Source organism: Phalacrocorax carbo, chromosome 2 (genome assembly GCF_963921805.1).
Source record: "Phalacrocorax carbo chromosome 2, bPhaCar2.1, whole genome shotgun sequence".
Taxonomy (NCBI): Eukaryota; Metazoa; Chordata; class Aves; order Suliformes; family Phalacrocoracidae; genus Phalacrocorax; species Phalacrocorax carbo.
In genome coordinates this window covers 168,422,246-168,436,706 of record NC_087514.1, presented here as the reverse complement: position 1 = coordinate 168,436,706, position 14,461 = coordinate 168,422,246, and the positions used below count along the sequence as shown (strand labels likewise).

The 14,461-nt window shown below is 42.9% G+C and overlaps 1 protein-coding gene across 9 annotated transcripts in view; it reads right to left on the bottom strand.

Moving 5' to 3' along the window:
• SMARCD3 (SWI/SNF related, matrix associated, actin dependent regulator of chromatin, subfamily d, member 3) overlaps positions 1 to 14,461 on the bottom strand; it is a 106,845-nt gene that overhangs the window by 38,287 nt on the left and 54,097 nt on the right. For 8 of the 9 annotated variants that reach the window (XM_064445314.1, XM_064445313.1, XM_064445309.1 and 5 more), the window contains 2 exons: positions 13,377 to 13,419; positions 2,234 to 2,356 (listed from right to left, as the gene is read on the bottom strand). In XM_064445314.1, the coding sequence (XP_064301384.1) occupies positions 2,234 to 2,356; positions 13,377 to 13,419 (166 nt within the window). The remainder of the gene's footprint in view (positions 1 to 2,233; positions 2,357 to 13,376; positions 13,420 to 14,461) is intronic. The other variant, XM_064445317.1, reaches the window with a different exon arrangement.

Sequence of the window (14,461 nt, the reverse complement as noted above, 5' to 3'; positions counted from 1 at the left end):
AATATCTCCATTGTACAGTTTAGAGCTGGAACCTTATCCAACCTAGGGCAATTCCCTAGTTAAAGAGTTTGCCACAGAATAAACATCCTCCTGCAGATTTATGAATGCAAGTCTAAGTCTTCAATTACTTTTAAACATGGCCAAGGTCCTAGCTGGCTTAAAAAAATGGTGTTCTACCCACATTAAGAAGATAAGACAAATTATTCCTTCTGAAAGTCCAATCTACAACTATATACAACACTTTTTGGCTACAAACTTGTGATTTAAACCATCCGCACTTTGGTTTCCTATCTATAAAATAGGTACGTTAATGGAACTTAATTTTTTCTTGTTTCATATATATCAATTGGAAAAATATCAGAGGTAAAAGCCTTCCACATCTTATCAGATACTTGTACAAACAGAATGGAATCTTGATCTTAGTTGGGCTGATACCCATTACTGTGGGACAGCAAAGAACGACAGCTTTACTTCACAGTAGACATAGAGCTACAAAACTCTTCATACTACAGGATTTACTATATGAATGAATATTAACATTCAATATAGTCACAAGAACTTACAATTAAGACATGAAAATAAATTCTTCACAATGAGAGTGGCCAAACATTGGAACAGATTGGCTGAAGAGGCTGCGAAACCTCCATCCTTAGAAATTTTCAAAACTCAACAAGCACTTGACAACCCTGTTCTGAGCAGGAGATTGAACTAGATGACTTCTACAGTTTCCTCCTATCTAAACTTTTCCATGATTCAGTTGAATAGACTCAGAAAACTTCAGAAAAGACCATTCAGTAGGATACTATGAACAGTGAAGTGCTGGACTTGATCTAACAGATATTGCAGAAAATGTCATCCATTCTTTTCTTACATGAATCACAGAATCCCAGGTTGGAAGGGACCTCAGGGATCATCTAGTCCAACCTTTCTGGGAAGAGCACAGCTTAGACAAGATGGCACAGCACCCTGTCCAGACAAATCCTAAAGGTGTCCAATATGGCCAAGTCAACCACTTCCCTGGGGAGATTATTCCAATGGTTGACTGTCCTCACTGTGAAAAATTTCCCTCTTGTGTCGAATCAGAATCTCCCCAAGAGCAACTTGTGTCCATCCCCCTTGTCCTCTCCATGGGACTCCGTGTAAAAAGGGAGTCTCCATCTTCTTTGTAGCTGCCCCTTAAGTACTGGTACGTGGTGATGAGATCCCCTCTGAGCCTCCTTTTCTCAAGGCTGAACAAACCCAGCTCTCCCAGCCTATCCTCATATGGCAGCTTCCCAGTGCTCTGATCATCTTGGTGGCCCTTCTCTGGACCCCTTCCAGCCCGTCCACATCCTTTTTATATAGAGGGGAGCAGAACTGCACACAGTACTCCAGGTGTGCCCTGACAAGTGCTGATTAGAGCAGGATAATGACTTTATCTCTGCTGGTGATGCCCTTTTTGATGCAACCCAGCATCCTGTTGGCCTTCTTGACTGCAGCAGCCACTATCCACTCATGTTGAGCTTTCTGTCCACCAGGACCCCCAGGTCCCTTCCCACAGAGCTGCTCTCCAGACAGGTGGATCCCAGTCTGTGCTGCACTCCCGGATTATGTTTTCCCAGGTGCATGACCTTACAATTCTCCTTGTTGACCTTCATAAGGTTCTTCCTGGCCCACTCCTCCAGCCTATCCAGATCTCCCTGCAGAGCAGCTCTCCCTTCTGGAGTGTCTACTTCCCGACTCAACTTGGTGTCATCCACAAACTTCATCAGGCTACACTTGATGCCACTATCCATCCCTTTACAGACTATGTACATGTATACATTTTTGCATGATCTTTAACAATTTTTCTGTAAGTAAGCCTTCCCATTATATGTTCTGATATTCCCCAAGTTTAGCTTTTGACTGAATTCTAACAGGAAATTTAATACATCTCTTCAGCACACCCCTCTAATCTCTTATTTTCTTCTAATCGTTCTAATACAAAGTTCCAAAACCAGTGTTTATTTATCCAGAAGCTATTATTCCCCTTATTAAAGGTATTCAGAAGCTAGAGCTAGTAATATCCATGGAATTGTCTCCACCAATTTTCCATGCATGCTGCTCCCCAGCTGCTTATTCTTAGGACCTTTGCCTGACCTGTTTCAAAATATCTCTGTTAACTGGCCTTTTACTGGAAAGATCATTCTACCATATAATACAAAGATTATTTTTTTTCCCCACTAACTCAATCTACAAATTTTTCATGACATACCTTCATTGGCCTCTTCAGCGCTTCCTGAATATCCACACGCTTCCGCATAATGGTCTGGTCTAGTTTGCGTTCAAAGGCCAACAGATCCATGTAGGCCTGGGACTCAGGAACCAGCTCCCGGATCTGAGAAGGAAGCAAGGAATATCCAAGCACTGGAAGCAAGAATGTTCTGTGTTCCAGAGCAGTAATACTAACACCTTCCCAGCCCTTAGACAGATGTGCTCAGAAGGACTTATCCCTAAGGCAGTAGTTCCCAATTAGCAGGACAGGTCTCAGTGGCATGGTACAAATACATGACTGAAAAGGTGGAGCACAGAACTAAAGATAATGAACTCTGGAAGACCCCAGCTACATCCACAAGGCCTGAATCATGGCTGATTTTTTTCAAGTGAGGCTTTGCTACAAGCAGCCTGGGAGCCACTGCTCTCGGCAATGCAAAGTATGGTGAATTTGTCCTGTTTAAACTAGAAAAACTGCTGGGTCTCTCTAGACTAAAAATAAAGGGTGCATGTTTACGTTGATTTATTTAAAAACAAATGTTACCCATCCCAAGCAATAACTGCCATTTAGGAAGTCAACCTCTGTCAACGCATCTTCTTGCCTGAGGTGAAATTGACCTTTACATCAAAGGTTCAACATGACCAGCTATGAGGTCTCAACTTATGATCTTGCCAACTTCTATTGGTGTTTTAATAGCCTAGCTAAACTACATTAATTTTACCAACAAACCCCCTTTTTATTTTCTCTCCCAGAGAAGTTCGCAGAGGAGGTGATATGAAGTAGGTTAGGAGGAAGACCTAATGATCTGAGCTTAGAAATGGGCAAGTATACACTTATATGAAAAACCTGGTTCTTAACTGGGAATAACTCATGCAGGCAAACAATAAAAGAAAGGAACTGTAAGTAATTATAATGAATCTACTAGACTGCCTTAGCTATTTGTACAACATTCACTCTAGTTCCCACCTAACTAAAATATTTAACTGTTAGAATACTTCTGTTCTATAGGAATTAAAAGCTAGTTGGTATTGCTGTTTTGTTTAGAATCAGAAGTCTACAGTTTTAATTGGGTGTAAGCTACAAACACCTATGCGAGAGACACCAGGAATACACCTGTTCACTATATTCTGCAATGACATAAGAACTATTGCACAAGGTCATCCTAACAGTCCATCTCTCCTAGTACTGTGTCTCTAACAGCATTTGAAAGTTGTTACCCTTTAGTACCTACAACAACCTGAGGCATGGCATTCCAGAACCTCAATAGACAGTGTGTGAAGAAGTACCTCCCTTCTGCTCATTTTGAACCTGCCAACTGTTAGATTCATTTGATGCCGTCTTCTTGCATAGCTGGAGCAGCAGTGGGCAGGCATTCCCTATGAACCTTCTCCATACTGCTCATACATTTTACATTTTTTTTTGTCATCCCTTTCTTAATATTTCCTTTTTCCAGCCTAAAGAGGAGCAATTCCTCCCTTCTGTATTTAGACTGATCAAGACTATCAAATAAATGTCCTTTTCAACCTTATTTATTTGTTTGTTTGTTTCAAGATGCTAGAACACCTGCTCTATTTACAGCAGGACTGACACTTTGGAGAAGAAGAAACCATGGAGCCAAAAACTCTGTTCAGCTTTAGCTGAATCGCTATATTTTAAACTGCTTGTATTCGTTCAAAGTCTTAGTATCAGAAGAATAATAAAAGAACAACACATTTTTTAAAGCGAAGCACGAAGAGCAAGCATTGCCCTGGAAACATCAAGGAATTGCCAGACAGCCTGCAGAATAAAGACAGCTAGGCAATACTTCCTTCCCACAGTGAATACAAATCATTGGACCTAACGAAATACCCCAATGCCTTTATCCTGTTCCACACAGAAGAGTCCTCAGTTCCTTTGACACAGAGGAAATTAATCATACTATACTGCAGTCAATTAAAAATTCTGAACCCAAAACACAGTTGTAGTCTTTTAATTCCAAGTTCTAGCACAGTCAGTTAATGAACTCCTAAGCACATGATGAAGCAGGGAGCTGGCCTACACAGCCCTCAAGATAAAGCATATACTACAGCTATGATACAACCTTTCCAGATTGTTCACAGGGTACTGGACCCAGGATCTAACGAAATTTCTAATTAGTTTGTAGAAACAGCAGTAATCTTCAATAAGTATTTTTATTGCACACTTTTACATCTCTCACCACATGAAAGTGAAAAGGTATTTCCTATTCCATTCCTACAACCAAACTGAATGTTAAACTTTATAACATGTTAAGAAAGCATAAACACTTTAAAATCAGCCAACAAAGATAATGCGGCATATAATGCCTTAAACTGCAAATGGCTGCAGGTTGGGCGAGTATTTGGGAGAAGAACTGTACTTGTCTGTGTTTGTACGCTTCTCTAGGTATGTGTTATGGTCACAGTGAAGATGGGATACTTGGCTAGGCCAAAGGTCCACCCACACCAGTTTGGTTGCTCTTACAGTCTTTTGCTTTCTCATGCTTCTATTTGGAATAATCATTTGGAGGCATGTTAACGTTCCAATGTCATACTTTTTCCCAATTACCTCTCAAGAGTGAGAGGAAAATTTAACGGGAGCCAGAGCAGTATCCCATCACAATGAAGAATTTTCTTTGTTTCTGATACATCTTAGCTTGAAAAGATAAAGGTATTCTTACACTTCAGGATACTCTTACACTCTGACCAGTAGCACATATTTCATTTTTCTTCATCGGAAACTGAACCCCAGTTATCTTAGTGTTTATGTGATACAGATCTGTACAGCCTGCCTAATTCCTTATTCCTGCATGGTTTGCCCTAACTGAAAAGTTCATAGCTCCCTGCAAGTCTCCTCTCTTCTTCTACAAAAGTTCTAACTATAAATCTGTAGAGTATTTCAAGACTTGAATTCTTCATTCTGGCCTTTATCTATTTCAAGAAACTAAAAAAGCACCTAGCAGCATCATCTTATCGTCTGAGGTTTTGAAGCACGTATGTTAATGCTTATCTTAGAATTACATGGATAACTGGAATAAATTATTATTAACATTACTAGGATAGTGTCTTTCTAGAGGCTAGGGGGTTTTTTTTCCCTACTGTGAAAATTCAAATGTTTCAAAATTTTAAAAATTAATATGAATAATTATTATTTTTAAAAATCATGGAAATAAAGGATAAAAGTGCATAATTTATCGACGGTGACAAAAGAATGGAAAAAATCATAAAAGCAGGGGCAGAGAGGACAGGGTGCAGGGAACAGCATGATGGGAGAGGCTCTCTCAATTTCCTTGTAAAAGTAGCACAATGTGGGGACCCCATCACGCGTGCCTGCAAACATATGTGCAAGGCTTGTGAAACAGACAGGATCAGAAGCCAGTGAACAGCTGCAACACTATGAAGTCTGGGATATGAAAAACATCATAGGATAGCTTGTATGACTGGCACAGTACGACAGCATGGAAGGCAATGACAACACGCTGCACACTAGGGAAGGCTTCATCCAAATGCTGGGAGTTGCACTGGAACAGACAATGCTGCGAGGGACATCGCCTACAAACCACCCGATCAAGGACACAAAGCCCGTCTTAGACATCTAGAGGAAGCCCATGGTTGCATGCCCTTGTACTCATGGAGGAATTTTAACCACGCTGACATCCGCTTTGAGGGCAGGAGCACGGGGCACAAGCACTACAGGAGATTTCTGGATTGGACTGATGACAGTTCTTGACACAGGTGATCAACAAGCCAACAAGGAGAGATGCTCTGCCAGACCTGTTACAAAGAAGGAACAACTGTTTGGGAATGTGAAGGTTCAGGGCAGCCCTAGCTACAGCAACCATGAGATGGCAGAGTTTGCAATCCTGAGAGAATCAAGCAAGACCTGGACTTCAGGAGAGCAGGTTTTGGCTTGCTCAGGGATCTGCTCGAAAGATCCTTTGGGACAATGGGGATCCCTGGAGGACAAAGGATTCACTGAATATCTAGTAAAACCACGATTTGTATAGACAACTGTTTAAGCCTCATTATTCACAAAATAATTTGGATCATAAGGACCTTTAGGAGTCATGCAGACCTACTGTTGCACTAAACAGGCTGAAATTAAAACAGGACCTTGTCCAGTTGGGTTCTCAATACCTCCAACCAAGGATGGACATTCCCACAGCATCTTTTGGCAGCCTGTTCCAATGCTTTAGTACCATCACGATTTAAAAAAAAAATAAATTCCTTATACTGGCTCAATTGCCCATGTTGTAGTGAGTTTCTGTTGCCTCTCATCCTATTATTGTGCACCTCCAAGAGAAGGCTGGCTCTGTGTTTTCTTCACCGTCCCATACGGCAGTTGCACTCACCAACAGTGTCTCCCTTCCCTCTTCTCAAGGTTAGACAAACCCAGCTGTTGCAGCTTCTCTTTGTAGGCATGTGCTCCAGCCCCCAGACATCCTGGTGGTCCTCTGCAGGCCTCACTCCAGAACACCATGTTTTTCTATTCCTGTGCCCCAGGAGTCCAGATGCAGTTTCACGAGTGTGGCATAGCAAGGAAAAGCCTCTTTCCTTGACTTGATGGCAATGCTTATGCTAATACAGCCCATTTTGCAGTTGAACCTTGTCACAGCTGGCTTACCTCACAGACTCATTCTCCGCTTGTTGTCCATGAGGACCCCCAGGTCCTCTCCTGCAAAACTGCCTTCTACCCAGTTGATGCCCACCTGTACCACTCCATGGCATCATTCTATCCCAGGAGCAGAACTTGGTATTTGCTTTCATTGAACTTTACAATGTTGGACTGCTGTCCTGCTCCGTGGCCTGTCAAGGTCCCTCTGAGAGCTGTGCTCTCTTGACTCTGACATAGGCTCAGGGACCTGGGAGGCCTGAGGACAGGATGCAGCAGGAGAAATGGAGGCAAAGACAACACTGAGTGTCTCGGCCTTTTCCATGGCTTTTGGAGAGCAGAACCAGACCCAGACTGGGGTTTTCCTTAGTCTCCCTTCTGCTGCTGATTCACTTGCACAAGGCTTTCTTGTTGCCTGCATGTCCACTGCAAGGTTCAATTCCAGCTGAAATCCTTTCCTGATTTCATGCTTGCATACTCAGGCACCGTTGTGCTGTTTCTCTTAGGTAGACCACCCCTGCTTACATCGCTGTGCACTCCCTCTTTGCCTTTGAGGTCAGTCAGGAATTCCCTGCTTAACCCTGCTGGCCTCCTGCCAGGCCTGCACAACTTAGTGCACATTGGTCTGATCATTCCCTTTTGCTTTGAAGAGGTTGCCTTTGAAGTTCAGCCAGCTTCCTGAGTCCCTTGGTCCTCCAGGGATCCCCATTGTCCCAAAGGATCTTTCGAGCAGATCCCTGAGCAAGCCAAAACCTGCTCTCCTGAAGTCCAGGTCTTGCTTGATTCTCTCAGGATTGCAAACTCTGCCATCTCATGGTTGCTGTAGCTAGGGCTGCCCTGAACCTTCACATTCCCAAACAGTTGTTCCTTCTTTGTAACAGGTCTGGCAGAGCATCTCTCCTTGTTGGCTTGTTGATCACCTGTGTCAAGAACTGTCATCAGTCCAATCCAGAAATCTCCTGTAGTGCTTGTGCCCCGTGCTCCTGCCCTCAAAGCGGATGTCAGCGTGGTTAAAATTCCTCCATGAGTACAAGGGCATGCAACCATGGGCATGCAACTATGCAACCAACTCCAGATGTCTAAGAAAGGCTTTGTCTCCTCCTCTGTCAGCAGATTGTCTGTAGCAGACAGCCACCTTGCTGCCACCTGCATAACTTAATTTTTGTTTAAACTAAAGAGAGTAAAAAAAAAATCCAGACATAGAAAAGTGTACTCTTCAGATTCATATTTCTTTCCAGGTGAAAGTTGGCTACTATTAAAGGTCCCAGAAAAAACTAATAAATAGAATTTGATCCATTCCAGGTAGGAAAAAGCAACTGGAGCTAAATTAAATTCTTCACTACACGAGCAGGACAAACAAACAACTTTCAGCAATCTGTTTTTTTTGGGGGGGGGGGAATCAGACACTAATAAATAGAGATTGGGCAACTTCTTAGAATTTTGCTAGCCTATAACTTGCATCTTGTGAGTCTCGATCCCTAAGAGATAGTGTTTCAAAGAGGATAAGCACCTAAGTTCTACACTGTTTATATTTGAATGTTTAATTCCATAAAGAAAGATACAGGTCACATCTATGAATTAGGATTATGAGGAGTCTTTATGAGCTACTCTCAAAGTTCTAGTAAAAGCAATTCCATAGCTCCTTTATGTTTGGTGGCTAGACAGCATCTGTGACCCAGCCAAACCTCTGAGGCATGCAGTCCAAAGAAACTACTGGAGAGATGACAGCAAAGTTAATCAACATGGAAAAGCATCAGCTCTAGAGCAGGGAGTCAGATGGTATATGAAAGCAACATTTCTGGAGTCTTCTGCTAGAGATGGTCTATGGAACAGCAGCAGGAAGGACATGCAAGGACATTGGCCAGCTCCCTCGGCACCCACAGATGCAGTCTGTTGGGTACCATGGACCTGCATGGGTCAAGTTTTCTCAAGTAATCCCTGGCTCAACCCCTGTCCGTTGCTGGCTGTTCCTCTTAAATGTGTTCACTGATCACAGAGGTATGTGAGACATTGTTAGTGCAGACTGAGACAAAGAAGGCTTTGAGTACTTCAGACTTCTCTGTCTCTCATCACTGTATCACCCAGCCCACTCAGCACTGGGCACACATTTTCCTTGGTCAGCCTTTTATTACTAATGTAACAGTAGAAGCTTTCCTTGCTGCCCTTGACGTCCATTGGAAATCTCAACTCCAGCTGAGCTTTGACTTTCCTGACACCGTTCCCTATATGCTCAGGCAACATTTCTAAATTCCTCCTTCGCAGCCTATCCCTGCTTCCAGCTCCTGTATGCTGCCTTGTGATGTTGGGACCTCCAGTGTGACTTCCCTGCTTAGTTAAGCTGCATTCCTCATAAATCTGCTCATTTTCCTGCATATCAAGACAGATTCCTCTTGTGTTTGGTGGGTCCTTAAAGACCTGCCAGCTTCCCTGAGCCACTTTGCCCTCCAGAGCTGCTTCCCATGGGATTACACCTACCAGCCAAACTCTGCTTGTCTGAAGTCCAGGGTCTGTACTTCACTACTCTCCTTCCTCATTCCCTTCAGCTTCTTGAACTTCATTATTTCAGTTGCTACATCCGAAGCTGCCACTGATTATCACAGCCCTAACCATTTCTTTCCTATGAGTGAATAGCAGATCCAGGTGTTCCTCACCTTTGCTTGGCTCAGATGGAGAAAGAGGTGGACAACAGCCATGCAGTGACCAAACAACAACAGGGCAGCTAATATGGTAAGGGATCTGTACACAGAATCCCATACAGTGGTCAGTGAACAGCAGCAGGAGTTGACTGGATATTTGTGTAAAGGAGAATGAAGTAGAGAGGATGAAAAGGAGAGGACAGCTGTACAAAAACCTATCAGCACAGCTAGACAAAAAGGCCTCATGGGAATTTGGGGCCTGTTTCAAAGTTGCACTGCACTCATCAAGTTAAATGTGGAAAAGCAGAGACACACAGCTATGGAGTCAGAATGATTGTCAGCTGAGATTCTTGCATCAGAATGGGTAGGCAAGGAAGCTGAAGAAACAGAGCAGTGAATCACAGTCACGGTGCCTGGGAAAAAAATTTAGTGACTCACAACTAAGAGAAAATAAGTCACTGACCAGAAGTAATGAGGAGGCAAGGCCTGGAGAAAGAAGAGGTGCAATCTGATGCGCAGTCATGTTTCTCTACAGACAGTTTGTGGCCTGAGGTCAAAATTGAGGTACAACTGCTAGACTCGGGCCACAAAGGGCACATCCAGAGATCTAGGCCCCCAGCTATAAATGAAGATGCCTAGGAACTTTTCCAAAATTGAATGAGGGTTTCAGTGACCTGAGAACAAGGGAGGATCCAGAACGAAAATGGGGTGGCATATAGCCTGCTGCGCAGAACTGGAGTTAATGTTGAATACACTATTAAAAAAACGTTAAGCCTTGTTACATTACAGTATGTCAGCCTGGGCTTAACCAAATCTTTCTTTTCATTAAAATTGCGTTTTAGGCAAAAGGTATGCAGTAGTTTCAATTGACTTGCATTTAAATAAAGCATTTGACATACAGCTATAAAGAGTACCACTACTTAAGACTCAGAAGTGGACATTAGAACAACAACAACATGTGGTAAAGAACTGGCACAGAAAAAGAAGTATTAAGCAGGAATTACCTCATAGACCATTTTTGAAGCTGATTTTATTTAGATATTTTCATTAATAGCTCCAGCACAAAAAGGAGAAGTATGCTAACAAAACTTAATAATGACAAATTTGGGTGGCACTGTCAATACAAGGCAGAGGGTAGTACACAGAATGTAAAGAAGCTGAGAACTGTATAATAGAAACAGGATTAAACATAGCATTACAAAGCACAGGATCATGTTCCTCAGAGTCTATACCCATAATTCCTGCTCTAATATGGGAGTTTGTCAGTTGCAAACAATAGAAAGTAGAAATACTTGTGAGTATTAGTCAGTCACAGAATGACCATACGCTGTATCAATGTGGTAAGGCCACAAAAAATAAAATGCAATTCCAATCTGCATCACTAGCTATTTCCAGCAGAGATAAAAATGCATCAGTGGCATTCAAGCAGTGGTGATACTGGTAATCTGTAATACCATGTATTGCTCTGGTCCCCTGAGAGGGGGATTTAAAGAGGTTGAAGAGGTGAATTTAACCTGGAATAGACATAATGAAGGACTTTGAGCACTTCGAGCATTAGAATTGCAGGGAGCCCCTCTTACCTGGCAAACTACAAGCACGTGCCTTGCTGAGCCTAGCAAGAAAAAAAAAAAAACACCAAAACCCAAACTGCTGGATCTAAAGTATCTCAGAGGTAAGGAACCTAACTAGTCCTGAGGTAGTAATTGTGTCACGGCTTCCATGACAGAGGGAACCAGATTGGGTGTGCCAGGAGGTCCCATGCAGTTCCATAATCCTATCTTCCTACGTGTAAAAGTTTGCTAGGTTGAACTTTCTCATATGATTATATCCATGCAAAATAAATCCTTCTCAAATAGCTGAACTGTAGCAACTGAGCGACCCTACCCAACTAGCAATATGCTTCTGCACTATAGCACAGGCTTCATCAGAGAGCCTGGAAGTCCAACAGCACGTTATTTGGGCCAACTGCCTGACTCGCTATCACAGCAAGTAACACTGAAAACCCACCTCCTTTTCCACCATTACATAAGATGGTTTTCAAGAGTAAAATGTATTTAGTATCTTCTTCTCTTCCCTTCACAGTTCCCAGAAAACACAAGCAGGAGCCTGCAAAGTCTCTGGGTAACAGATGCTGACTGGCTGGAAAATAATCCAGAAGTAGCTCTGGAAAGTTGGAAGTTTTACCCTGTACTTCACATGCATTCCACAGCCCCCGGTGCAAATCTTCTACTTGACAGGACACCGATGCACACAGTGTTTTCCCATCCCATGAATGGTGAGCGTAAGGAGGTTCTGGTACACTGACTGCAGCCTAATGGAGTACCTTAATCCAGACACAGTGTCATATCATCGATACCAACACTCCAGCTGGACTGATAAAAACTCTATTGCAGACAGAACTCTAGCAATTTGTGTTGCATTATCACTCCCATCAGTTAAAATTATTGGCTGACAGCAACAAAGATACTGAAAGGCAAGAAGACTTGGTGACAGCATGGTTCTGAAAGGTGCTAGTATCTGTACAGCTTTTTGACATACTTAATAAGGCTCTAATTATTAAAGAATTATCATGAATTTGATAAACAGAGGCACAAGTCTTCTATTGCCAAAAAAGTTTGGTTACCTCTGTTCTGAGACCTTTTTATCTTATAAAGGCACCAGAAAAAAAAAAAAAAGTGCCTTGACATGGACATATATTTAAAGCCATAGCCCCACCATACAGGATATGTGGGACAGACAGAACTGACTGTGCAAGAAATGTAGCTTTAATTCTAATTACAGACTCCAAGCAGAGCAGGAGTGAGCCTTTAACACAAACACTATGGAGGCTGCAAGTAGTTCAAAGGTCTGGATTTAATGGTAACTTAGTCCTTTCAAGACAGCATGTTGAGAGAGCTAATGGCTAACCTCAGAGGGAGGCAGGAATTACAAGAAAAGAAGGGATAATATGACATCAGGAGTACCAAAGTGGGCTTACCTCCTCAGGTGGCTGGCACTAGGAGTCTGTGGAACGTCACAGAAGAGAATCTGGAGGCTGCCAGCAAGTTTGGGTTTATACTAGCAGTGGAGAGGTAGTCTTGAAAAGGATGTGGAGACCTACACACCTCTCAAAGGGATTCTGAGCCCACAAAAAGCACCAGAATCCAAAGAAACTGGGACTAGGATGTGATGAGGGTCTATGTTTTGAAGACTAAGGAAGCTTGCCTTTTGGGACCAAGTAGGTTTTGGGGGAACTGTACTGAAGAGGGCACAGAAAAGGAAAAGTCTGGGAATAATGAGAGATGGGGGGGCAGAGAGAAATTCCAATGTTTAAAGGGAAGTAGAAGATTTAAGCATTGAGGATCAAGCATAGGCAGACACTAAAAGCTAGACATATCCCCAGGGATAAGAGAATTAGTAACTCTCTGGAAAATACAGGCCCCTCAAACTCTGTTGTCTACACGGGTTCACTTCAGTCCTACTAAGACACAGCCACAAAAATTAGAGCCTGGCAGCTCTACTGGGCCAGAGAGACCAGAGAATCAGCCCATCTCCTACAGGCACAGCTGTGCTCTGAACCTGCTTTTGGCCAGCCTCAAAAATTGATCAAAGACATCCTTAAGACCCAGAGGGCCCCAGCGCCAAGTCGTGTACTTTGCAGCCCAGCACCACTGTCCATCCAGCAAGTGGCAGTGCTGGCTCGGCTAACCCAGTGCACGAGGACGACACAGGCCGGGTTGCACTCCACACTCCCAGCCCCCAGCCCCAGCCCCAGCCTTGCTCTCTAGACTTTCACCCACTGCCTACTTACTTTTTAATTAGATTTTTAGACAAAAAGTGAAAGTATTTTCTAAAATCCCTCTAATTACACTAAGATGCTGAACTGATTGTGAAGGGAATAGGAAATGAAAGCGACTCACCCTCTGAGGGAGAATTTTGTCAGCCATCTTCCTCCTCTTGGCACTGTACATTTTTTAAAGAAAAAAACACGTTACCATGGTGACAGATCTAGGAGTAACGAGGCCACCTGCTAAATTATCCTGACATCTCCACATGCTGGTGCACAGCTGTGCATGCATCAGCAAAAGGGTCTCACCCATGCCCAGGACCTAGGACCCCTTCTCTCAGGAGCCTGGGGAGGTACTTAGCTAAGAACAAATCAGGGCTGTCTGTTATGCATCTTGGAAAGAAGTGTGCAAGTTCTTTGATCACAGCATCTTCTATGGTGCAGGGCGGCAATGTGTGCAAGTGCATGTGCACATACTGTCTACAGATACAGAAAAAGCATGTAGGAGGACAGCACAGACGTGTGGAAGTGTGAGATATACCTATACATATGCACATGTAAGAGGTTGAGTGCCTGTAAACAGAATGTGAAGTTGTTCAAACAGATGACACACATTCATTCATTCATGCCCAAAACTGAGTGCTGATGAAAACACACATATATATGTGTATTTCATATGGTGTATGAAAAGACACATATATACACACCCTTCTCCTACGTATATATGCTTGGTTTTTTGTAACATATTTGCATGAGTGATATACAAAGGTAAGTGGGATTACATTTCCATGTTTGTTCATCTTTATGAACATACGTGTGGGAAGATATATGTGTGCCTGCAGTGTATATACATGTGTCCATGCCCATACATAAGCACATTTATGTATCTATGCTTTCAAAAACATACTTGTGTTCATGTACGTACACACAAATGTATATGTGCCTAAGAAATGGTACTGCCAGGAAGACTGCCAAATACATTGTCTTTTTAATTCTTCAGATTCTAAGAACCATTTGTGCCCACTAAACCTGCCACCTAGCTTTCTCTAACAGGGCCAAGAGGGAATTCTGGCCTTATTCTTCAGCTCTATAACTCGTGAGGCCTTTATCCTAAGCAGGAGCTGAATCACTCCATCTGTGACAGACAAATGGGAGAAAGTGAACTGCCTGCTGCCACTCTGCCATGTCACAAGGATACCCCTCCTTACTGTTTTCAGA